The sequence below is a fragment of the Tamandua tetradactyla genome, chromosome 3, assembly GCF_023851605.1.
Source record: "Tamandua tetradactyla isolate mTamTet1 chromosome 3, mTamTet1.pri, whole genome shotgun sequence".
Taxonomy (NCBI): domain Eukaryota; kingdom Metazoa; phylum Chordata; class Mammalia; order Pilosa; family Myrmecophagidae; genus Tamandua; species Tamandua tetradactyla.
In genome coordinates, this window is record NC_135329.1 from 65,693,847 (window position 1) to 65,720,388 (window position 26,542).

Consider the following 26,542-nt stretch of genomic DNA (forward strand, 5'->3'; position numbering starts at 1 on the left):
TTATACTTTGGAAATCATATTAAAATACTTTAATTATATTCACATGCTCTAAATGTGTAGCACATTTATGATACTTCTACATGTAGAAGTTTGAAGTCTCCTCTAACCCTCAGTCAGAGGATTCAAATAAGTTACAGACACCACAGAAGTTAGAGAATTTGTCAGTTACTTTCTATATATACATTGTTTTGGCTGTACAATGGTGAAGTTTCACTTTAGACATTTTTTGTGAGTAATCTAGGCATTATACAGATATATACAAAGACATCACATTCAGATTCATTGCGTACACCTACTCAATTTACAACAGTAAAATGCAAACATGACCCAGTGTAAGGCAATTTCTCTTTTATATACTATACATTATCCTTGAAGAAAAAGAGTAGAGTCCACGAAGAACTATCCATTCCATGTCTGACTGTTTCAGTGATATTCCTTTCTTTTTTTTTTTTACATGAGCAGGCACCAGGAATCGAACCCGGGTCCTCTGGCATCACAGGCAAGCATTCCTGCCTGCTAAGCCACTGTGGCCCGCCCTCAGTGATATTCTTTTGATGAAGTTATTTCAGTAGGCAAGATGTCTGTGTCACTGACAAAAAGCAGTGAGTAATTATAAAGAGTTGCTTTTGAATGCATAAACCATAGTATCCATTAATCCAACAGTGGACTGCTCCAAGAAGCTACTCCTTTTAACATTACTGACCAGGAAGGAGGTGGTACTGTCCTTAGGGATGCTACCAACTGTGAACAAGACAACTCCATAGATGATTTATTGCTCTGAGAATCAAATTTGATGCATAATTCATCCACTTAGGATGCCCCCCACCCCCAAACTTAATACATGAATTCTCAAATGCTATAGGTAGTCAGTTGCTCACTTTAGGTAATTCTTCATTTTGCTGAGGAAGATTTTCTTCTACAAGAGAACACACAAGAGAGAAATTCTCCTAAGTGAAGGTTTGAAAGGCAGATGGGAAATGGAACATACAATTCAACTGCTAAAAAATTAAATATCGCTGGTGAAGAACCATAATCTCATGTTAATGGCATAAATTTCTTAAAACTCAAAAGAATAAACTGGAACTCAGCCATGTACTTGAAGACATCTGTCCCAGAATGCAGACAACCTGCCCTAGGCAGAGAATACCACCAGCTGGGGCCATCGCTGTACTAATTACAATTCTAAGTTTTCACTGATAGCAACATTACATGGAATTTAACTCCAGTCACATTTCTTAGAAATATTGTAAACTACAGTAAGAATTACCTTGTAATACTTTTTGGAAAACTCATGCTTTTGTGGTTCAGAACAGTAAAATTATTTATAAGGCCATAATATATATTAAAAAACAAATGTATGTGATTAGTAAAAATCACTTGGCTCTTAAGTTTTCCAGATCCTAAAACCAGCGTGCTTACCCTCATCGGGATGCTCCGGAGGCCGGCTTTCAGCTGAGGTTGTTCCACCATCTTCAGGCGTCTTGTGGCTTGTGCTGTCCTGCTCCACTTCACATAAATAAACATCAATAGGTCCTTTGGTGCTCCTTATATGGACTGTTATAGAGTCCTAGCAAAGATACATAGGACAAAAAGATGAAAGAATTATTCAGTACTTTTTTTCACTTACTAGAACTAAAAAAGTTTCAAGGGACCTTCCTGAAAATACGTATTCAGGTATTTTCCTTCCTATCATACAGCTGAGAAAATCATGTGTTTCCCTTTAGTTACAGCGACTCACTGGCCAATTTATGAAATTACAATGCTACTTAGTCATACAGTAGTGGTTTCAGAGTCATAATGTGAATGCCTTCACTCTAAAGAGACTTTCTCTACCTTTCTCTATCAAAGTCCATATTCAAGAATCAAAAATCAGTGTTTTGATGACATAGAACCCTGGAATACCCTATAGTTTCAAATCATAAAGGTGTTTCGATCTCCAGTCCACTGCAGAGGTACTAAGCTAGCTGAAAGGACCACTCTTCTGTTCAAGTGAAAGAACTTTTAAGAGGAGGTGACCAAGTCAAAATATACCTCATGTCATTTAAAACACTGAGGAGAATAAAGAGTTAAAATACTGCATTTATTGTTATTATTGAAGTTCCACTAAGACAACACTCAGGACTTTATACTTTTATCACTTGACTAGATACTAGATTCCACTATGTGGAAAATTTTTCTTAAAACTTGTTCATTTATTATTCTGACCCATTCAAAAAACATGTAGTGCATATAAAGGACTATTAACGAATAATTATTCACATCCTCTGGCTTTAGATTTTTTATTTACTCAGGATTAAATACTTTTTTCCATGAGCTGTTAGGAAATTGGCTGCTCCTACTCTCAGAATTATGCAAAATTCTTAAGGATGGTTCCATTTATGATTCTTTTTTTTTCATAACCTGGTTCAAATGTAACAGAGACCTGTTTTTTTTTTTTTGTCTGCCACTCCCTTCCTTTTGTTTCCTCTGCCACTTCATTCACACGTCACTGTGATAGTATACCAAAGTCAGTGCAGGGAGATGCAGCAGGTTAGAGCGTCTAGAAATCTCATTTGTCATCCTTTCTATGGCTTCTTGGTGCCAGACAAGTAGGCTCGAAAACCTATGGGCACAGCTTCTAAACTGCCAGTCTGAGTTCTGGTCTGAACGATGTACACCTTGTACAATTAATAACTATTTCTAAAAAAAATACATGAAGCCTACACATTGCTCCCAACTATCAGCCAGCCGAGGACTTCAAATCCCATGAAGTTAGAGACTGGCAAACCTCTCATAGGAAGGTTGAGAGTGAAAACATCTCTGACTGTATGGGACACACGGACTATGTTACAACTCCCCAATTTTGCAATAGCAGCATGAAAACGGCCGTGGACAGTATCTGAACAATTGGGAATGTAGCCAGTGTCCCAATAACATTGTTTATGAAAGGGAGTTGCAGGCTGGATTTAATGTGAGGCTCCACAATTTGCAACCCCCACACGAGATGCACACTTCTCTCCCTGGTTGGCTGCTTCTCTGAATCTTGGTGGATTGAGACTCTCCTGAACCTACTGTGCTCTTGTCTACTGCTTTTACTTTTCCTAAGGCTGAGGACGGCTGGCCAAACGGACCCTTGTGCAGAGACTTCTAGATGGGACTCCAGGAGAAGTCTGCGTAATCAAAAGGCTGAGCAGGGACAGTAATTACAGCCCAAAAAGGCTCATAGCAAGGGGGAAAAATAATGCATGAGTCACTGCAAAATCGACTAACTAAACATAGCCAGCCACATGTCCCAAAAAGGATGTGTTGAGAGATTACTGGCTATGCATAAAAAAACTTAAAGTGTCTGAACATCTGCAAAATGATGCACATTAAATTAAATATAAATGTTATTTAAAAGACTTGGAACAAATCTAAATCCAAATGAAACAACCAGGAAACATCACTAGGCAGTCATAATTTGAGTGTGACTGAGGTAAAAGAAAGCCATTGTGTAAACAACATGGGGTTTCACTTGGAGAATGACCTGCTTGAATAAAGGTGGATATTGAGGGCACTCTTCAGTATGAGGCAGGGACATCCCTACAGCAATAGAGGGTATATCATATGGTAGACCATAGATGGGTCTACCAGGCTGCTAGGACTTGATGACTTGTCCCAAGAAAGGCCACATCTCTTTGTTCTGATTCAATCCTTAACAAGCAACCTTCTGATGACAATTATCTTTCAATACAAACTTCCCTGCAAGGGAAAGAATGTGCTAAGTAGCTAATAGCTGATAAGAATATTTTCATATACACAGCAATTTTATTTCTTATTTAAAATTTAAAACCAAGTGTTCTACTTTATTTGTTAATCTTCTATGGGTTTCATAAGTGAGTTAATTCCCCAGCACCTTGGCTGAGCCCAACCTTACTTTTAAAAAATTTTTTTTTCCACATGAGCAGGCACCGGAAAGCGAACCCAGGTCTACGGCATAGCAGGCGATGAGCCACTGTTGCCTGCCCCCAGACCTTACTTTTGGAAATTTAAAACTGAGGCTAATTCTTGGTGATTCCTCTAATGGGCATTATAACACAATGGCTAGAACATAAATTGTGATGCCAAACTGGAAACCTGGTTCTGCCACTTACTGTGTGATCTTGGCAACCTTCCTTTATCTTTCTGTACTCGTTTCCTCAACATTAAGATAATAATAATGACTACTTTGTTTGTTGCTACTTAAAAATGTGTTAAAATAGGTAAACTGATTCGAACAGTAACAGGTGTATAGCTAACGTACTAAATCATTATTAAATTACTTTGCAGTAAATCATGGCCTAAGCTATTGGCTGGCCTCCTTCTTTAAATCATTTTTAAAATGCACTGCTACCTACTTCTCTGGGAGCTGGAACATCCAACCTAGTTTCTGCTGGAGCTTTAACCGCAATAACAATCTGTTCATGGAAGGCTTGGATGCTATGAATATCCTGATATGTCACATACGCTAGTGTAAAATCAGTTAAGGATTCCTAAGCAAAGTGCCACTTATTTGGGAAATCATTTCTCTCTGATAACACATGAATGCAAATATGTTAGAACATCTTTAGTTTTATGGGATAAAAATACAATTAAAGGAAGGAAAGCGGTTGGTAAAAAGTTACTTCACACAACTATTATTCCATACACAAAGTGTTTACAATGTTTATAACTCAAGAACACCTTTAAACTGTATTACTGCAATTATGATGATAATTTCTGAAGAAAAGTATTAATTAAGTCTAGGTCTCTAACACAACCCAACTCCTGAAATATTCAATTCCCCCCATTCCCTATTCTTTGTTAGATCTTACTATGGATACCTTTGGGGGAAAAAATTGAGTTTTGAAGAGAATGAAAAATGGAAACTATGCTAAAAGGAAATATCTTAGAAAATACATTTCTCAGGGCTGTCATGTATTCATGGGAAAATAACCCAAAATTATTTTCCATCACACTACATGAATCTTTTTCATTTTATTATTGTGTTGCCTCAAATTATGCCAATTAGGTAATTTATTGGGTTTCTCCAGCATTCTCTTTCACTACACTGACCTTTTCAGAGGTTGTAGTAATGACAGCATTTATTTCTCTTCTAGTAACTATACAGTGGAATAGTTCTGACTGATGCAAAAGGTTAAGTACATTAAGTATGGAGCTACATGGAATTTGTGATACCCTCAGTGGGACGCTGCATAATCCTGGCATCCACAGGAGAAGGCTGGATACCAAAGACACATCTGTACCCTCTTGTCCCATAGGGACACGGAACTCAAGAGCAGCACTGGCACTCAGCTACATTAAGCTTCTGTGGACTAGAATGGACCATGATGATTTTAATTCATTTTGTTTCAGAAATAAACTTTAGCTTAAAAATTAGGGAAAACATGAACTTCACAAAAACTAACATTTTATTATCTTTATAGTATTCAGACTACAAAAACAGAGAAAGAATGCTCTGTTGTTTTAACTTTAAATGGAAATATTAACCATGATTTGCCACTGTACTGGCTTAGATTATTAATGCAGAATTTGACCCTAAGAAACTTTATACAAAAAAGATGAAGATAACGGTGAACTATTTGTATATGTTTGAGGCTATATTACTTGTTACTTAACCTCTAAAGGTCTAATTTTGTATCTTAAATATCTAACTTAAAATCCCAAGGTGATCCTACTATTTAAAGTAAACTGAGAAATAAAGGTATAGTGTAAAAGGATATCTTTCATTTTCTTTGTCATCTGTTAATTCAAACAACTGCTGAGCACAATCCTTAATTAACTCATCCAAAGCATCTTCCATCGCTGATAAATCAGAAAGTTCTTCCTGTAGCTTCTTTTGCTGGGGGATTGCTCCAAACTCAGTGAGATCAGATCCTCTTTAAATTATTTAAAGAAACAAAAATAAAAACACCATCAATAACATCCAAGAGATTAGAAAAGAGTAACTGTAAGTTAATATAACTTCTCCAAATGTTTACTGTTTTCACAATTTCGCTTTAATTCTAGTTCTCACTTACTCTAGTCATTATCTTTCCTGTACATAAACTGATTTTTGTCCCCATGTTAGCTGCTGACCTTACACAGGGACTCTGTACTTTCAAAAAGACATTACAACCCTTGAAATTAATAACAGTAGAGAAAGCTTAAGAAAATACAGAAAGCACTGAACTAAGAGTCAGTATTACCTAGTGTAAGCCCCAGTTCTACTACTTCGGCATGTAAAATCTTAATTCTTAAAAAATAGAATTTCTTTAGCTATTTATGTCTACTCCAATAGGATATGACCTGAGCAAGTACTGATATTTAAGCATGTTTGCTTCATTCTTTACGGAAAACTAAGAGGGAAAACTGATTCCCAGTTTTCAAATCTGATTTCATTTAGTGATTCTGAAAGCAATCCAATATGAACCCCTAAAGTGTTTTTCAATGTCAATTAGTAAACATGTTCAAAATTGGAATTCAATCTGTATTTTTATACTAATGAAGATAATTTTAAAATTATCTCCTTTATAAACCCCTCTAATAACTATTTTAATTAATTAGTCATTTTATGATCTCTGTTGGTAGATTTTTCATTTGCTGTAATTACTTGGGATATTTGTGTTAAGAATGTAGATTCCTGCTCCCAGACCTACTAACTTAGAACTTGGGGTGGGCGGTCATTAAGTACTCACTATATTAAAGTGTTAAGAACTACTATTTTAGAACTAAAACTGATTTCTCCCTCTTATCAATAATCAAGGAAATACTCTTGTAAAATCTCCTAACGAAAGAGATGTCCTCTTATGATCTTGAAAAGTGAAAATCTTATTATTACATTTAACTTTTCTGGAGTATTTGAATGATATTCTCTGTCTGTGACTATTATTTAGAACTACATATTTAACTGGATAGGATATCTGCTAAGAGAATCCCAATGTTGGAAATTCAGATCTTTCTATTTTTCAAAATACTGCAATGAACTTCCTTGTAGCTAAACGTTTTTTATAACTTTTAATTGTATAATGTATATACAAAACAAAGAAAGAAAAAAGCAACAGTTTTCAAAGCACGTTTCAACAAGCAGTTACAGGACAGATCCCAGAGTTTGTCACAGGCTACTATACAATCCTAGATTTTTCCATCTAGCTGCTCCAGAATATAGAAGGCTGGAAGGAATAAATATTTTTTATCATCACAATCAATTTTTTTTCTTTTTTTATGAAAAACAATATATATACAAAAAAGCAATAAATTTCAAAGCACAGAACAATGCAAGAAAACTTTGCAGATCCTTTCTAACAAGTCATATCTTACTTTCATACTATAAATACAGCTGCTATCTAGTTTAACAGTATTGTTACTTAATGAAAAGAAAAAGGGCAGCGAAAAGAAAGGCAATGAAAACCTTGAAACTAACTTACATCCATCGAATATGATTCTTAGACTTTTTTTCAACCAGGTTAATTCCATCTAAGACATTGGTGATGTCATATACTCTTCGTTTTCGCACTCCCAGTTTTGTCGCAACCTTGTTTAAGTCAAGAATACCTCCAGGAGCAGATCTGACAAGATCCATAAATTTTCGAGTTAAATAAACCAGTGATACATCAAAACGAGGTCTCGTCACTTTTAGAGTGTCTGGGAAACAAACATATTCGTAAAATTAAAAAAAAAAAACTTTCCTCAATTCATTAAAAAGTCATTTATTTCCTTCTGAGCAGTAACCACAAAACCCATAGAAATTCCTATACACTGACCAAATCACAGCTATTTTTTACTATGAAACAGATGTCTAAAACTGGATTAAAACTGATCAGTCTATCATACGCCTAAACAAAAGTTTTGGATTAAACAAAAATATATTTGAAAAACACAATTGATTTTCATTTAATGCGTATTTTTAGAAGCCCACTGCATTGTAGCAAGCATAAAGTATTAAGCTTTTTAAAGCCCTTTCACAAGTATCTAAGTCTTTTCTACTATCAAGAACTATATGAGAAATGATTTTTTAAATTAAGTTTCTCATTTGGCCTTCAAGTTAGGGAATTCTTTAGAAAGCACAAGCAATGACTTGGCTTTTTCTTTTCAAACTGTTTCTATATATATTCATAATATTACACCACCTGATGAAACTTTTGAAAGAGCCCAAACTAGTCTTCTAGAAGGACAATTACCTTGAGAAGAAGTGGAACTCTACCTATTTACAAAAAAAATGAAATATTCTTAATTCAAATAAGAGAAGGAAAAATTCCTTTAATATCCTCATTTTACCTACTACGAAGATTTTTTTTACACTCCTCCCCACATACACATACGTGTGCTAATGTATATATATCGTTCTTAAAAACAAAAATAGGAACATACCATATTTTGTAATACGCTCTTTTCAGTCATTTGATGTGTCATTTGACATGTCCAATGTATTTTAATGTTATTCTTAAGGACCACAAAATATTTAACTGGACAGGATATCTACTAAGAGAATCCCAATGTTGGAAATTCAGATCTTTTACTATTTTTCACGATATTGCAATGAACTTCCTTGTAGCTAAACTTTTTTTTTTTTACACTTTTTTTATTGTATAATATACATACAAAGCAAAGAAAGAAAAAAGCAACAGTTTTCAAAGCACTCTTTAACAAGTAGTTACAGGACAGATTCTAGAGTTTGTCATGGGGTACCATACAATCCTCTTTAGATTTTTCCATCTAGATATTCCAGAATACAGGAGGTTGGAAGGAATAAACTTTTTATCATCACAATCGACTTTTTTATGAAAAACAACATTTATACAAAAAAGCAATAAATTTCAAAGCATAGCAACCCATTTACTTGTAAAACAGAAAATTCACAGTTTGGCATGGGTTACAATTCCACAATTTCAGGTTTTTACTTCTAGCTGCTCTAAGATACTGGATACTAAAAGAGATATCATATTCATTTGTCAAATCCTATCTTCTTTGTATAACTCCACCATCACCTTGGATCTTTCTATCTCTCTCTTTAGAGGCATTTGGGCTATGGCCATTCTAACTTTTTCATGATGGAAGAGGCTGTCAATAATATGGCATAGGAAGGTGGGAATTAGCTTTTGTTCTGGAGAGGTTGGGCCCTCTAGGTTTCAGGACTTATCTGGTCCAGGAACCCATTTGGAGGTTAGGTTTCTGGCAAGTTACTCTAGTGAATGGAACCTTTGTAGAATCTTATATATTGCCCAAGGTGTTCTTTAGCATTAGCTGGAATGATTTTGGTTGGGGGTTGGCTAGTTATGACAGGTAGCAAAGTCTAACTGAAGCTTGCGTTAAGAACAACCTCCAGAGTAGCCTCTCGATTCTACCTGAAATCTCTCAGCCACTGATTCTTTATTAGTTACACTTCTTTTCCCCTTTTTGGTCAGGATGGAATTGATCCCACGGTGACAGGACTGGACTCATCCCTGGGAGTCATCTCCCATGCCGCCAGGGAGACTTTCACCTCTGGATGTCCTGTCCCATGTAGGGGGGAGGGTAATAATTTTGCTTGCAGAGTTCGGCTTAGAGAGTGAGGCTACATTTGAGCAACAAAAGAAGTCCTCCAGAAGTACTCTCAGGCATACCTATAGGCAGGCTAAGCTTCTCCACTACCTTTATAGGCTTCACAAGAGTAAGCCTCAAGATCTAAGGCATGCAACATGACAAGCAAACTCACTGTCCTCCCCCTCTCTACGTGGGACATGACTCCCGGGGGTGTGCACCTTCCTGGCAATGTGGGAGAGATATCCTAAAATGAGCTGGGACTCAGCACCAAGAGGTTGAGAAAACCTTCTCGACTGAAAGGGAGAAGAGCAATATGAGAAAAAATTAAGTGTCAATGGATGAGAGATTTCAAACAGAGTCAAGAGGTTATCTTGGAGGTTATTCTTACACATTAAACAGATACCACCTTTTTAGTTAAGGCACAACAGAGAGGCTGGAGGGAACTGTCTGAAAATGTGGAGCTGTGTTCCAGTAGTCATATTTCTTGAAGATGATTGTTTAATGATATAGCTTTCACAATGTGACTGTGTGACTGTGAAAACCTTGTGTCTGATGCTTCTTTTATCTACCTTACAGACAGGTGGTAAAACATATGGATTAAAAATAAATAAATAATAGGGGGAGCAAATGTTAAAATAAATTTAGTAAATTGAAATGCTACTGATCATGAAAGGGAGAAGTAACGGATATGATATGCATGAATTTTTTTCTGTTTTCTTTTTCTGAATTGATGCAATTGTTCTAAGAAATGATTATGATGATGAATATGCAACTATGTGATGATGTGAATTACTGATTATATATGTAGAATGGAATTATGTTAAGAATGTTTGTGTTTATTATTTTTAAAAAATTAATTAAAAAATACCTATTTTTTTCCAAAAAAAAAATTAGCCCTAAGAGTCACCCCCAGAGAAACTCTTTTCTTGCTCAGATGTGGCCTCTCTCTCCACCAACACCACAAGCGAACTCACTGCCCTCCCTCCCTCTACGTGGGACATGACTCCCAGGGGTGTAAACCTCCCTGACAACATGGGACAGAAATCTTAGCATGAGCTGAGACTCAGCATCAAGGAATTGAGAAAACCTTTTTGACCAAAAGGGGAAAGAGAGAAATGAGACAAAATTAAATGTCAGTGGCTGAGAGATTTCAGAGTTAAGAGGTTACCCTGGAGGTTATTTTGAAGTCATTCTTATGCATTATATAGATATCCCCTTCTTAGTTCATAGTTTATTAGAGTGGCTAGAGGGAAGTACCTGAAACCGTAGAGCTGTGTTCCAGTAGCCTTCTTTCTTGAAGATGAAAGTATAATGATATAGCTTTTAAAATGTGACTGTGTGATTGTGAAAACCTTGTGTCTGATGCTCCTTTTATCTATGGTGTGGACAGATGAGTAAAAAATATGGATAAGAAATAAACAAAAAATAGGGGGAGCAAAGATTAAAATAAATTGAGTAGACTGAAATACTAGTGGTCAACAAGAGGGAGGGGTAAAGGGTATGGCATGTATGAGTTTTTTCTTTCTTTTGCTGGAGAGATGCAAATGTTCAAAAAAATGATCATGGTGATGAATACACAACTATGTAATGATACTGTGAGCCACTGATTGTAACCATGTCAAGAATATTTGTATGTTTGCTTTTTACAATAAACATTATTAAAAAAAAAAAAATCTAGGGCATGGCCTATTGATTTGGGTGTCCCTAAAGTTGGACACAGTACCAGGGGATTCCCTGACAAAATAAACCTTTCTTCCTTTGGCCTCAAAGAGTATGTGTGGCTCTAAAACATAGACAATATCTTTTTTACTCCTGGGTTCTGAATTACTTTAACCCCAACCTGATCAGCTTTGTTCTTATCTCTAAATATCAGGTTTTATATATATATATATATATATATAAAACAGCCTCTCAAAATCCAGAAATAATAATTACCACTCTGGACTAAATGTGTCTGCTATAAGAGTTAACAATGTAGGCCCCTGTTTTCTTATAAGCATTTTCTAAAGGAAGCCATACAATAATTCTTCTTTTGTTTTTGCCTTATTTTGCCTCACCAATGTCCCACAGGTTCATTCTTTCTGTAGGAGCACCGTGTGTGATTATATGTTTACACCATTGTTCGCCAATCTATTTCTCAGTTTCATAAACTTAACTGCTTCCTTTAGATAAATTCCAAGATGTAGAAGTGCCGAGTCAAAGGGTATTGTTAAGGAATTTCGATAAAAACTGCTAAACTGCTCCCAAATTATGGGTTCTGTCAGTTGTTGCAGTATTGTAAGGGCTTCATTTCCATCACCTTGCCAGAAGTGCCTGTCATCATTCTTTTCATCTTTTCTAACTTGGTACTATAAAGGAATTCCTTGTATTTTTGTTTACAGGGGAAATAATTTTTAAAATAACTTAGTTGTCATTCTGCCATTTTCTTGTTCGCTACTTCCACAGCATACCACAGTTGGTATGTTTCAAAAGGAAAATTCTTCCTATCGTCAATCAAAAATGTCCTTATCCAGAACCTCTACAGTGTCATTCAACTTCAAGACAGCTGCGGTTACTTCAAAAAACAAAAATTCAACTTTTTTACAATATAAATATCTTCTATGTGGAAACTACTCCCATATTTGTGTATTTAAGATTATACAGGTATATTAGGAATGCAGATTTTCTTTTAATTGGGAGAGAAGAGATTCACAATTCTATAGCCAGCCTTGGAAAATTACAGATGAGAAATTTTAACTTTAGAAAGCATGTTTCATAATACTAAATTATTAACAAGACATGGTCTTATAAGGTTCAGATAAGTACATTTCTATCATTTAATCATTTTATAAAAAAATATTAATTGAACACCTATTGGACACGTTATTGAACATGACAGTTGCTGAGGAAACAAAGATGAAAAAAGTCTTCAAATTAAAGGAGTACAGTAGTCTAACAAGGAACTCTGTTACAACACCGTGTGATGTGTGCCAAGAGTTTTATTCAAAGTTACAGAGAACATGAAATAAAACCTTAACTGGAAAGGGAAACCAGAAGGCCTCCTAATGGGAGAATGCTGGAGCCAGAGTATAGTGAGATGAAAAGGAAGGTGTTAAACCACTCTGAGGGAGGGTGAGGAACTTGAGTGACACAGAGGAAGTAGCACGTGAAAAGACAACATATGTTGTGTATTTAGGGGACCCACAGGTAGTACAGCTTTAGCAACAGACAAGGGCAGCAGAATGCTGGAAGAGGAAGCAGCAAAGGTAAGCAAGAAACAACCCTGAATGGCCTTGTCTGTCTATTTATCTGTTCCCTACTGCTGTGTTCCTTTTCCAGGGTTATCAGATGACTTATAAACGCAATACAAATAAATAAAATAAAATATACGAGGAGCTAGTGTTTTCTTTATAGGTGATAGAGTATCATTGAAGACTTTTATGTTGAGTTTTTATCATAATCCCATTTCTCATTAGAAAAACTGCACTGTCAGTAAAATGGAAGAGGACAGGGGTTGGAAGAGGCTGAAAGCTGACAACCTACTTTAAAAGCTATCCCATTATTTCAGTTTGGGAGAGTGAGAACAGTCTCACATAGGGGGTTAAGAGAAACTGTGGGCTCAAGTCAGAGTGGCCCGGGGTTGACTCTGAGCAAGTTACTTAACCTCTGTGGGCCTCGGTTTACTTGTCTATAAAATATGGATAATAATGCATAACTATACTTTGAAGGGTTGTGATAATCTACACAAGATGCTTAGTACAGTGCCAGGTACTGTTAAGAGTTCAAAAAAGTGAGAAATTGTTCTAAGTTGGTAGGATGGACCAGACTTGATGGCCAATTCTGGGTGGCAGGGGCTGAGGAAGATTTACTGTGGGTGTCCGCACAGATGGTATTAGTATGCACTGACATGAAGACCACCCGAAAAAGAAATCGGGGTCAGGTAATGCATCCATGAGCCTCCCAAGGTGATAGGGAACTAAAACAACTGACACCTTTCTCCTTTAGCTGATACCCTAAGCAATTAAGAAACAAAGAGTAAAGAGAATTAAAGGTAACCAAAAAAGCAAAGGATTGTCTTGGGGCTGCCAAACTGCCTTCAATTCTGCTGATAGCAACAAGTACTTATTTTCACAGGAATCCTGAGAATATCCTTAGACATATTTCCAAAGCAATGGAGAATAAACTGGTATTTGTTCAATAAATAAACTCAGGAGTTTCTGCTAAAATTCCAAATGCACTAAAAATAAAATATATTTTATTTACGTTTTCCAACAACCGCACATTTCAAATAACTCATAATCATATTCGTTCAAACTACAGACCCTGTAAGGGATCAACTTACTTCTCATGGACACATATTGAACATCATCTTCTAAATTAATCCTTATTTTTGGTGGCTGAAAGAAAGAAATAAAATATTAATTTAGCAACTTAAAAACAACTAGGCAAATGAACCGCATTTTACTGGATAGGATAAAGGCATCTTTTCCCTCATGCTGAGGTACTAACTTGGGTGTGAGAGAAGTAGCTGCTCTTCCAAACTATCTACTCTAACTGTAATCCCATCTGATGATGCTCACAGATTTAAATTTCTAAAACTGCTGAATAAAGAACCAAAGCACTTCCCAATTAAAGCATGGGCTTCTATAAATATGGAAAGAAAGAGAGAGAGAGAACAAGAGAGAGGGTCTATGAATATGAGAATTTACTACTGAATAGACATTTATTTGTTGACTGCATTAGGCACTGAAGCTAAACAGGAATACAAAGACAATTAAGACACCATCCCTGATCCTGGAAAGCTCAGCAAAGATGGAAGATATGTCTAAACCAGCAAACACTCACCCCTTGCTATTTAAATATAAGCGGTTCCAAAAATTTGCTAACAAACTTTCATAAGCAGCCTTGCATACCCATTATAATGAACGTAAAAACAGCAGCATTTCTAATAATGAAAAATAATGCATGCTGCGGATAACTAGAAACTTTGGTATTAGACTAAAAAAAATGTTTTGTTAATTCCTGAAACAATCAGCAAATTGGTATTAGCTACACTGTCAATGCTCACCATTTTACAAGCTAGTAAGAGACTATGAAAGTTTGCATAAATTGTTTGTAACACCTGCAATATATTTAGGAATTGTTTCTGCACAAAATAATAAATAGAATAAAATCTTAGGATAGACCAGTGTAAACTGAAATCCATACTTACCTCATACTTAGAACAAAGAGTTACCAGGAGAATCTGATGTCATATGACTCTGGATATGGCCAAATTAAGCTCTCCTCTAAGTGAGAAAATGGATCCATACAGCTGAACTGGGATAAGGGAAATCCATGAGGAGCGGTGAGGAAAGACTCACAATAGTACCCCCAGAGAGGGAAATCACGGAAGGACACACAGAGAAGGTGACTCTGAGTCTTAAAAGATAAACACGATTGTGCCTGCATAATAAACCTGGAGATGGAGAAGAAACAAGCTTTCCTGGCGCAGGAAATGGAATGAACAAAGGTATGGAGATATAAATTGCCTGGCACATTCTGTGAACACACGTTTGAGGCCAGTGAGAAAATGATTCTGAAGTTGGAAGGATATGTTAGTACCACACTCAGCATGAAGGACTGTAAAAGTCATGCTACGGAGATAGGACTTTATTTCATAACCGGCGGAGAGTCATCAAGGATTTCTGAACAAGAATGTGACATAATCATGTTTGTGGCTTAGAAATAAATGTATGGTAGTAATGTGACAAAAGCATTGGGGCATGGGGAAGCCTGAGGGCAAGGTGAACAGCTAAAAAGCTCTTTCTTTGTTTATCAGTGCTACCAACTCTTGGTATCACAGTATCCATCAGCAAGTTAACTTGATTGGGATAATTCCACTGCAATAGCACAAAGCATAAAATTAATTTTATCTTTAGAATTTAAAGTTAAACGTAGACCTGCTGGGGTATGCAAAATTAGACTTGGGAATGCCTGTCTTTGTGGCAGTGCTATGTCTGGTTAACTCCTACACAGAGCTTACAGCAGTGACTGGCAAACACACCCAAACAGCAGAACGCCTGAGGCATTCCTATTAACGTCAAATACAAGACAAGTATGACACTGCTACTGCTATTTTTACACTTAACTCTTCTGCTAATATAGTATAAAACGCTGTCTAACTGAATTTTTTACCCCACATAACAAATCTATTATAGTGAGATTCTTGAACAAAAAAAAATCAACTTTCATAGCATTTATTATTATATCTTAAACTGCTAAATATATTGAAATATTTTTATGTAAATTCTCACCTGCTATTTATGTATCTAGAGAACAGCACTTTAACTGCTATAGTGTTAGAATAAGTTTTACTATATGTGGTAGTTAGATTCAGTTGTCAACTTGGCCAGGTGAAGGCACCTAGTTTTGTTGCTGCGGACATGAGCCAATGGTACATGAATCTCATCTGTTGCTCATTACATTTGCAGTTGGCTAGGAGGCGTGCCTGCTGCAAAGAATGATGTTTGACTTAATTGGCTGGTGCTTAAATGAGAGAGCACAATGTAGCACAGCCCAAGCAGCTCAGCCCAGGCCTTTGGAAATGCAGAAAGAAACTTCCCCAGGGAAAGTTGTTGGAACCCAGAGGCCTGGACAGAAGGCCAGCAGAGATCACCCTGTGCCTTCCCGTGTAAGAAGGAAGCAGATGGGATCAGCATAGCAGAACTCACAGGTACCCGGGTGCAGAGGTATCTGCTCCTGATTTAGAGCAGGCTCATCTGCTCCACATATGCAGTACTTATCAGCGACTCATTCTTCTTGGAAGAAGGGCTCACTACCTGCAACCACTTATTGTAAAGGGCTCCTTTCCTGCTCCCCACCCGTCTCCTTATCTACATGGATTAAATGTTTCCTCAGCCAAAAGTTAGTGGGCTATTAAAAAAAGAAAAATAAATGAAAGCTAGCCCAGCACTAGGACTCACAAGCCACTCAAGGCCCTTCACTCTGTCCACAGTGGCAGACAGAGCAGGCTCTGTACCTGAGCACAGGTGAGAAACCAGAGACACGAAATGGAGTGCAGAGAGGCTCCCACTTAAGGCTGAGGAACTGTGGCCCCTCCCAGTTGGCTCCTTGCAAGGATGCCTATTTTCTTTTTAATTTTTTGTTTTGAAATAATTTAAGCCTTCAGAAAAGTTGCAGAAATAGTATAACTCATCTTGATATTCTCACAAGCAGTGGGACAACCAAAGCAATCAGATGAGCCTCCAATCTTGAGGTTTGTTCATATGAAGCTTAACCCTGCGAAGGACAGGCTGAGCTTACTTAAAATTAGGCCTAAGAGTCACCCCCAAGAGAACTTCTTCTGTTGCTCAGATATGGCCTCTCTCTCTCTCTCAGCCAAAACGACAAGCAAACTCACTGTCCTCCCCCTCTCTACATGGGACATGACTCTCAGGGGGTGTGGACCTTCCTGGCAACGTGGGACAGAAATCCTAGAATGAGCTGAGACAGCATCAAGGGAGTGAGAAAACCTTCTCAATCAAGAGGGAGAAGAGTGAAATGAGACAAGATAAAGGGTCAATGGCTGAGAGATTCTAAGCAGAGTGGAGAGGTTATCCTGGAGGTTATTCTTAAGCATTATATAGATATCACCTTGTTAGTCAAGATGTAATGGACAGGCTGGAGGGGACTGCCAGAAACTGTAGAGCTGTGTTCCAGCAGTCTTTTTTCTTGAAGATGATTGTATAATGATAAAGTTTTCGCAATGTGACTGTGATTATGAAAACCCTGTGTCTGATGCTTCTTTTATCTACCTTATGGACAGATGAGTAAAACATATGGATTAAAAATAAATAAATAATAGGGGGAACAAATGTTAAAATAAATTTAGTAGATTGAAATGCTAGTGATCAATGAAAGGGAGGGGTGAATTTTTTTCTGTTTTCTTTTTATTTCTTTTTCTGAATTGATACAAATGTTGTAAGAAATGATCATGATGATGAATATGCAACTATGTAATAAAAAAGAATGCTCATATTGTTAAAAAAAAGAGTATACACATTGCTTGATGTAAAAAAACAGTATAATTCAATACTCATATAATCTTCATCAATATCTCCCAAAGTTAACATTTTATTGTTTGCTTTAACATTTTTTTTTGTATCGACATACTTCTTATTTTTTTTTCGGAACCATCTGAGTAAGTAAGTTGTGGACTCCAAAATATTTCACTGTGTATTTCAATGACATTCTCTTATACAACCACAGTACAATTATCAAAGTCTATTCAAGTCTAGATGGCTTTCAAATGTGAGTAAAATATGAACTTTGAAGATGCTGCCTGGGAGGTTTCCAAAGAAAGGGAGAAACATGTATTAGAAATTGGAAGAAGGGGCATCGTTCTTATGTAATGGCAGAGGGCTTGGCAACACTGCAGTTATGTGGAAAGTAGAAAATGTTAATGAACTGGTTAATCTTAAATTATATCTCTTTAAAATTAAAGACATTTCCAAGCAAAGTGCTGAAAGCAGAATCTCGTTTCTTTTTGCAGCTGATTACTAAATAGGCAGAGAGATAAACTGAGGAAAGGATTTGGTAAAAAAAAAAAAAAGAGTCAAGATTTATGGCTTTGAAAATTCTCAGTCTCTCCAGAAGCTAAAATTAAGAAACGGCTTCTGGGAAATGATAAAATCAAAGGCAGTGCCAGAAGAACATGATCTAAAGGATAAAGGTGAGAGTGTGACTGTAAAACGTCTTTAAGATTTCAGAAAGATCAAAGATCCTGCTTCAGAATACTATTTAGTCACTCTGAAGGCCCTTTAAAGAGATTAAGAACGAGTATCACAGTTCCCCAATAAAACAGTAAGACCTCTAGGCAGCTTAAGGCAGAGAAGGGTTTATCTTGAAGGGATTTGTGGGCAGGTGGGACAGGAGTCCACAGTTTTATTTAAGAGTTATGTCAGCAAAAACACTACCAGAGGGAAGGAACGTTCAAACTGATAAAAGGCTCTTGGACACTCAAATTCAACTGGCAGGAAGCAGACTAAAAAAAAACTACGCAAACAATTTGAGCTACAAATAGGTATTACCTTTCATGAAAAAGAAAGGGAGACTCAGAGGTGGAATCAAGAACCCAGAGAGTGGAGGTAAGAGCCATGGAGAATTATGTACTCAGGCCTTGAGACCTAACCAAGAAACTTCCAACAACAGAGAGATGTACCGGAGGAACTGTGGAGAAAGAGATGGACCTCTTCACTGCTGGTAGGGAAGCTGAGGGGTGCACCCCTTGGAGGGTAGTGTGGTGGCTCCACAGGAGGCTGGGGGTGGGGCTGGGGGTGGGGATGGTTGCCATCTGACCCTGCAACCGCGCTGCCAGGTATACACCTGGAGGAACTGACAGCTGGGACATGAATGGGTATTTGTATACTGGGTTTATGGCAGCAGTGTACGTGATTCTCAATGGATGGAGGTGGCTTTGACTTAAGGGTACGACTGAGGAATGGAAGGGGGAACTGTGGTGTATACATACAACAGACTACTGAACAGCTGCAAGAAGGAATGAAGTTGTGAGGCATGCAACTAGGTGAGTGAACCTGAAGGACTGTATGCTGAATGAAATGTCAGAAACAAAAAGACAAATATTATCATGTCTCGTCCATATGGATTCACTATAATATATAAACTTGGAGAACTGAAGTTAAGAGCTTGGGTTTTCAGGTTGGGGCCTATTGTAAATGTTTCTAGATTGTAAACTCTTACAGCAATCACATACATTCAGGAGTTGTAACTGTTACTTCTAAATTCTGAGACACTGAGTGTGGAGGGCCAGGAACAATCAATTAGGCCCAAGCTGGGAAAGTCCGCACAACATTGGGGCGGAATGTCCCCAAGAGTTAAAAACAATAACCAATGTTAGGAAACTGAGGGAACGGGATGTGTTTTGGCAACAGCTAACGGCATTTTTCTGCTTCTATGCAACATTTGCTTGCTAGCAACTGCAAAACCACAACATGATTTTAGCCTTTATAAGCACACCTTGAAAACCTCTGGGGGCTGCTCTCTGAATCTTCCTTCTTGGGGCTTCTAAGGCAGTCACCGGCCGGATAATAAAGACTCCCAATTGGCTTGCAGTTTTGAATTATGTGGTCTCTCTTTCAGTGCGCCCTACAACATTGAGCTATTTGTGTATAACCTGGCCGTTCCCGGAAATTTTGGGTATTTGTGTAACACCTGAGACTGACGCAGAGGTAGAGCCCTGAAGCTATGAAAGTCAGCACTACCACATGTAGCAACTGTTAAAGAAGCTGAAAAAGTGATCAGACTTTGAATAGAGATATGAATGAAGCTGATCTGGATAGGACTAAGGTAAATCAGAATACAGGGTAAAGGATATGGTCTACATTTTAAAACTTCGACTTCTATATAAGACCGAAAGAAGAGATGTCTGTTTGGTGCAAAAATTATATTTTGGGTAGCACATTATCTAATTTAGTTTGTATGGTCAGTTTATTTGAACACCATAATCACATGGAATCTTGAATAGAGCGTGTGATCTTGTTGGTTTGTACAAGTCAGCGTGATGTCCCGATACATTCCAGAGTAATCTGGGCAGAAAGCAAAAAAGTATTTGCAAAGTCCCCTTGAGGGGCTGTGGAGAAGGGAGAAAATATTAAACTTCCCCATCTGGGGAATTCCTGAAATTCTTGCAAGTAGTGGGGACAACCGATTCAATACACTGAGCCCTCGATCTTGGGGCTCACCCTTATGAAACTTTTTCCTGCAAAGAAGCTAAGCCTACTTATAATTATGCCTAAGGTCACCTCCAGAGAACCTCTTTTGTTGTTCATATGTGGGCTTGTTCTCTAAGGCAACTCAGCAGGTGAGCTCTCTGCCCTCCCCGCTACATGGGGTGTGACTCCCAGGGGTGTAAATCTCCCTGCCAATGTGAGACAGGACTCCCAGGGATGAGCTGGGACCCAGCACCATGGAACTGAAAAAGCCTTCTTGACCAAAAGGGGGATGAGAGAAATGAGACAAAATAAAATTTCAGTGGTTGAGAGATTTGAAACAGAATCAATAGATATCCTGGGGTTATTCTTATGCATTATATAAATAGTCCTTTTTGGTTTCTGATGTACTGGAGTGGCTAGAGGGAAGTATCTGAAACTACTGAACTGTATTCCAGTAGTCTTAAGTCTTGAAGGCGATTATATAACTATATACCTTTTATAATGTGACCGCGTCACTGTGAAAACCTAGTGGCTGATGCTCCCTTTGTCCTGGATATCGACAGATAACTGTAAAAAAGGACAAAAAGAAATAAATAATGGGGGAGGGGGATAAGGGGTAAAAAACTGGGTAGAGTGTAATACTAGTGAACAATGAAAGGGAACGATAATGGGTATGGGATGTTTGGGTTTGTTTTTTTTTTTTTCCTGGAGTAATGCAAATGTTCTAAAAGTGATCATGGTGGTGAACACACAAGTATGTGATGATACTGTATACAACACTGGTTGTATACTTTGGATGGACTGTATGTGCATGAAGATACCTCAATAAAAATATTTAAATAAAAAAAAAAAAGAAACTTCCAACAGTAGCCTGGCTGGTTTTCAGATTATGGACCATTTACTTGTTACCCCATTTCCTCCTTTATGAAAGGAAGGTCTATGGCAGTTATCCTATGTCTATCTTGCCACTGTTTGCCATATTTTGAGTCAGACGACTTATTTTTTCAGGTTCACAGATTTAATATCCAGAGAACCATACCTGAGGAACTATACGTTAGAAACTATACTCAAGGAGCCTAAATCCACAGCTGGACCCGATCGCAACTCTGAACTTTCGACGAATGTTCCAACGGAATAAAACTTTTGGAGGGGGAGTAGATCTTCCATGAGGAAGGTTGTGAATCATTATAGGGGGCCAGAGGGTGGAATGTACGGGGAGCCTTTAAGATGATTCCGTACCCCTGCTTCCTGGTACTCTCGATCTGTGCCATCACCTTGACTGGAGCGTGGACTGAATTTCAGTGACTCCCTTCTAAAGAACAGAACACAGCAAGTGACAGAGTCACTTCAAGATTAAGTTACAAAGAGACTAGTGCTCATCTTGTTCGCCTTCTCTTGCTCTCTGGCTAGATCTCCGGGAAGCCAGCTGCCATGTGTGAACTGTCCTATGAAAAGGCGTGCATGGCAAGAACTAAGGGAGGGCTCAGTTAAGAGCCAGCAAGAAATTAAGGCCTTTAGTCCAACAACCTTTAAGGGACTGAGTTCTGCTGATAATTACAGGGATAAGCTTGGAAGTGGATCTTTCTCCAGTCACGCCTCCAGACTTGAATAACACCAACATTTAAAGGAATGGGAAGAGAAGTTTGCAAAGGAGCACAAGGAGAGGTTAGATAAGAAGATGGATCACCAAAAGTATGTAATGTCAGAAGTTAAGTGGAGAGAGCTTTAAATAACAGCGAAGGAGAGGAATTTTTACTAGAATTAATAAGACTGTCTATGACGTCAGAACAGTTTTTGTGGTGTTGTTAGGGCAAAACTTCCACAGGAGTAGGTTGACATGGTGAGAACTGAGGAAGTGAGTACAGTAAGTGCAAACAACTTTTTTTTTTCAAGAAAGGGAAGAGATACAGTAAATGAAGGGATTATGGAATTAAGGAAAGTATATTTTCAGACAGACATCTGTTTAAGATCACTGAAGGGATGCAGTTAAATAGTCAAGAATTTATCATCTATAGTCTGATATTTTGAGATTAAATCCAGGCTTCTCCACTTACTAGTTATGGATAAGTCATTTAACATCCCCACGTCTATTTTGGCAACTGTAAAACAAGAACAACAGTATCTATCTCTTAGGACTGCTGTGAGGAATTAAATCAAATAACGTTCATAAGCTATCTGGCATGAAAACTGGATATAACTGTTCAGTAAATGTTTAGCTATTACTATGGGAAGAAGCTAGCAGAGAAGTTGAAACCACAGGAAGAAATGGGAAATGATGGCTTCATCAAGGGCTCTGTAAGCCACAGAGAAAACAGCATCTAGCCGAGAACACTTATAGAGAAAATTAGCCTTCTGCAGGAAGTGAGCCAAATTTCCCACCCATTTTTTTTTCTGGAAAACAGAATGGAAGATAATTTGCTAAACAGGGAGATGTGAGAAGACCTGAAGCACGCACGTGTTTTTATTAAATTGACGGCATTTAAGCGGAAGAATGGGAGAGAAGCTTAGAAGAAAAACGATAGCTTGCAGAGATACACCGAGAGTCTAGCTGAGATGGAACAACTCGCATTCATAATGCAAAACTGAGCAATTTTCTCCGACACTACTCCGCGGCCTCGAGTTGAGCGCCAGGAAAGCGAACACATTTGCACAGCAAGTTGCAATAACCGGGCGACGGAGTAAAGCGAATGACCTGACTGGTTCACCGTCCGTGACCCCTAGGAGCCACGGCACCCGCGCAGCAGAGCTGCGGCCGGACGGCGCGCGGCGCGGGCTCCCCGCGGAGGGGACTGCGCCCAGAGACCCTCCCCGGCGGCACGATCGCGGGTCGCCCGGGACAGAGTTCCCCGGGGCTTACCAGCAGGCTCTCCACGCTCATGGGGTCTCGGCACCGGCGACGGACGGCCTCCTCCGCCGGGTCCACGAGGACGCTGGGCAGTTTCCTCGCGGGGCGCTGCTGACTCATGCTGTCGAGCCCGGCGGCCATTCGCCCCTCGCACCCGGAGAGCTCTCCCGCCTTCTCCCGCTGGGCTCGAGCACCGCCCCCAACGCGCGGGTTTCCGGGGCCGGGCCCGCACCGGAGCCCGGGACCACTCGGGGGCGGCGTCCAGCAGGCTGCTCGGCGAGCCAACGCGCCACGAGCCCCACGCGCCCAAAGTCACAGCCGCAGCGGGAGGACAGCGCTGCCCACGGGTCGTCGGGCCGCCGGAGCCGCCGTCCTCCGCATGCGCAGTGCGCCGCGCTCTCTGCGCATGCGCATACCTGCTGGGCCCGGGCGCTCCCAGACGCGGACTTCTCCCGGCGACCAGTGCCCGAGAAAACCCGGGCAGCGGAGGTTGCGGAGGGGATGGTGCCGAGAAAGGAAAAGGTGGAGCCGACGCTGAGGGATGGAATGGGGGTGGCCTTGCAATTCATGACCCTGACCGTGGGGAGGTGTGGACGCGCAGCGTTGCTCGTTTATTCTTGTAGCTTCTTCGGCACATCCCAGGCTCTGGAAAGCACACCATGCGGAATTGCTCACCTGGGCGCTCCTTTCTCCCCTCCCGTCCATCACGAATACATTAATGGTCAGCTGCTGTGTCCGGTGCTGTGCTGGGCCCAGGTGACAAACTTCTCAGTTTGACCCAGGCTCCATCTCTAGGTCCTGAGAGAAAGATAAATAAACAGAACATTTTAAGCCAGAGCCAGAAGATGTGTTTTCAAACCCTGGCCCACTTATTATAAATGAGAAGACTTTAGGGAAGTCACTTTTCCTCCCTGTGCTTGGCTTTCCTCGCCTGTAAAGCAGGGGTAATGACTGTCTTCACTTCTTGTGAGGCTGCTGTGAGAATAAATGGACGCAGGAATATAGATGCCCGGAGCAGCGACCAGCACACGGCTGAAACGAAGCCCGGCTGGAGGGAGCACAGCGGCTGCGAAATACAGCACGTGCCAAATGGGTGATTTGAAACGAAGTGCCTCGGCAACCCTAGGGAAGGTCTCTAGAAGACTGGATCATCTTGCAAGGTGGAGATGCCTTTACCAACCAGTCCCTGAGAAGGCAAGATCTGAAGACCTAGAGGGTGAGAAATGGGGTAGAACCCTGGAGCCGAGGGTGCGGGGAGTTTCTCTGACAGCAGCCATTCAAGGCGTAGCCATCTCCATCATTTACTTAATACAGGTCTTTAAGTTAACTCACTTTAAAAATTAACATCTATTTATCTTTAAATAACACTTGGTATAACTTGCCTGCCATCTCTGGAGGTGTGTGGGTGGGTCAACCTCCTGACCAGCTGGGAGGCAATGAGAGTCCTGAAGTTCACCCAGCCCGGCTCGGACACCACCTCAGGATAGAAGGCACGCGTTAACACACATGGTCAAATTCTAACTATGAAAATACACAGTGTCCATTTGAATGCCTCCTGAAGACCTGGAACATACTGCCATCACAAAGGGAGAAACGTGATGCTAATCCAAATCTCTTTCTTTTGCTGAGGAAGAAACTGAATCTAGATACCATAATTTCATGATGGGCCCCAATCTACATTCCAACACATCTCAGACTGAGACACTTTCCCCTCTTCCCCAGGCCTACCCATATATGAACATGCTAATCTACCAAAAGTGCCCCAATTTCCAGCATTTACACATGGCTTCTATCTCAGTGCCTTCAGAGATGCCATTTTCTCTGCAATAAAATCTTTCCTTCCTTCCCTGCCTGTGTAAATCCCCTCTCCTTCAAGACCATGTTCAATGACCACCTATTTTGTGAAAACATGTCTAATTCTTCTCTTGACATATAATGCACCTTTTTAGGTTTCCCTAATGACATATTTTTTACCTTTTTGTGGCACCTGCCAGATTTCCTAGTGTCGGTCTTGCATTTACCCTTCTCATTGGATTATAGCTTCTTGAACTCAAGAATTGTGCATTATTTATCATTATATCCCAACTCCTAGCACAGTCTCTGGCAGGTAGTAAGTATCTATTAAGTATGTATGGGAGGAAAAACAGTTTTAAGTTGCTCTCCCCTATTTCCCAGTGCCCGACTTTGAGACCTTGATGCAAAATTCTAGTGTGTTTTCAAAAAGTAGCCCAGCCCAGCTCAACAGTGTACTTGACTTTAAGAAGTGAGTTCCTGAGTTAATCAAGCTTTCAGACACTGAGTTAAGTGTTAAGTAAAACCAGAAACCTGGACATCAGCAGTGATCTTTTTATTTATTTCATGCATTTTTATAATTGCTAATTGAAGCATTTTATGACAGGGTTTTAAAATCCTTGTTATGTAATTCTAACACCTGTGTCATCTCAGTATTGGTCTCTGTTGTTTGTCTTTTCTCCTTCTGGTTCTTGGTTTAGGAGTGATTCTCAATTGAAACCTGGACATTTTGGTTTTATGGGATGAGACTAGCTCTTACATACATCTGTGTTAGTTTAGTAGTCGTCTTCTGACGCTGCTCTGTGGGGAAGGAGGGGTGCCACCTTGCTATTACCAGGGCAGGGTGAACAGCAGGTTTTCTACTTGGCATTAGTTGCCATACAGTAATTGGGACCATGAGGGTGCTTCATCACTGCTCTCTAAGTGGCTTCCAGTGACACCACTGGCATGTGTAGGTGAGTGTTGGCTCAGCCTTGTTCTTGCTGGGTGCTGGAGAACGCCTTGACTTTCCACAGGTCCTCCTCTGACCTTCACTTGGAGGTGGGGGGAAAGGACTGCCTCATTCTCCCTGGGTGAGGGCACAAATCTAAGCTTCCCTTTTGATCTTGTCTGCCATGGGTGGGGCGGGCACCACAGATTTCTCTATGGGGTTTACCTAGCACAGAGTGACTACTTTCTAAAGTTTTATTTCCTGCTAGCTGTCCCTTTCCTGATATGTTGGTTAGAGAGGGCAAACTTTTGAGGAGGTTTTTTGGGTACTAATCGGTGTTTATAGTTAACAGCTTCTCCAGCACCCAGTTTGGGATACACAAGGCAAAAAGGAAACCTACTGAACTTACTGCTGTGTCATTCCTCAGGCAGTGAGTTCCCTAACCAGTCTTCTTTTCTCTATCTTCAGAGTCTTCCTATGTTTGTTTTATATACTATGTTCAGGTTTTTTAGCTCTATATAGCGGGAAGAATAGAAGCAGAAGTCTAGCGTGATATTTTTAAAACGTAAATTAGATCAAACACTCCCTTGCTTGAAACCTGGCTTCCAATCTATTGGTATTTGAGGGAATAAATACCAATAGATGGTTGTTAAACCATCAATGGCTTGAAATCAGCCACAGTGAGGCTATTTATACCGGGGAGGCATACCTCTGATAATCCTTCTTCCCTGCTTGTGAGACATAAAAGGAATAGGATAATTGGGACTCAGATAGATGTAGATCAAA

General features: G+C 39.4%; 1 protein-coding gene and 1 long non-coding RNA gene across 3 annotated transcripts in view; one reads left to right on the forward strand and one right to left on the reverse strand.

Annotated features, from left to right (window-relative positions):
• Positions 1-23,399, reverse strand: E2F6 (E2F transcription factor 6). Its single transcript, XM_077153222.1, has 7 exons — positions 23,047-23,399; positions 13,820-13,874; positions 7,404-7,620; positions 5,720-5,876; positions 4,356-4,469; positions 1,420-1,567; positions 1-916 (listed from the first exon to the last, which is right to left on the reverse strand). Exons 1-7 carry the CDS (start codon positions 23,173-23,175, stop codon positions 867-869), a joined length of 870 nt encoding a protein of 289 aa, XP_077009337.1. The 5' UTR covers positions 23,176-23,399; the 3' UTR covers positions 1-866.
• LOC143677362 (uncharacterized) overlaps positions 22,000-26,542 on the forward strand; it is a 49,050-nt gene continuing 44,507 nt past the window's right edge. Inside the window, exon 1 of one of the 2 annotated variants that reach the window (XR_013172527.1) lies at positions 22,000-22,053. This is a non-coding gene — a long non-coding RNA (uncharacterized LOC143677362). Of the gene's footprint in view, positions 22,054-23,398; positions 24,251-26,542 lie in introns of those variants that run through there. The other variant, XR_013172526.1, reaches the window with a different exon arrangement.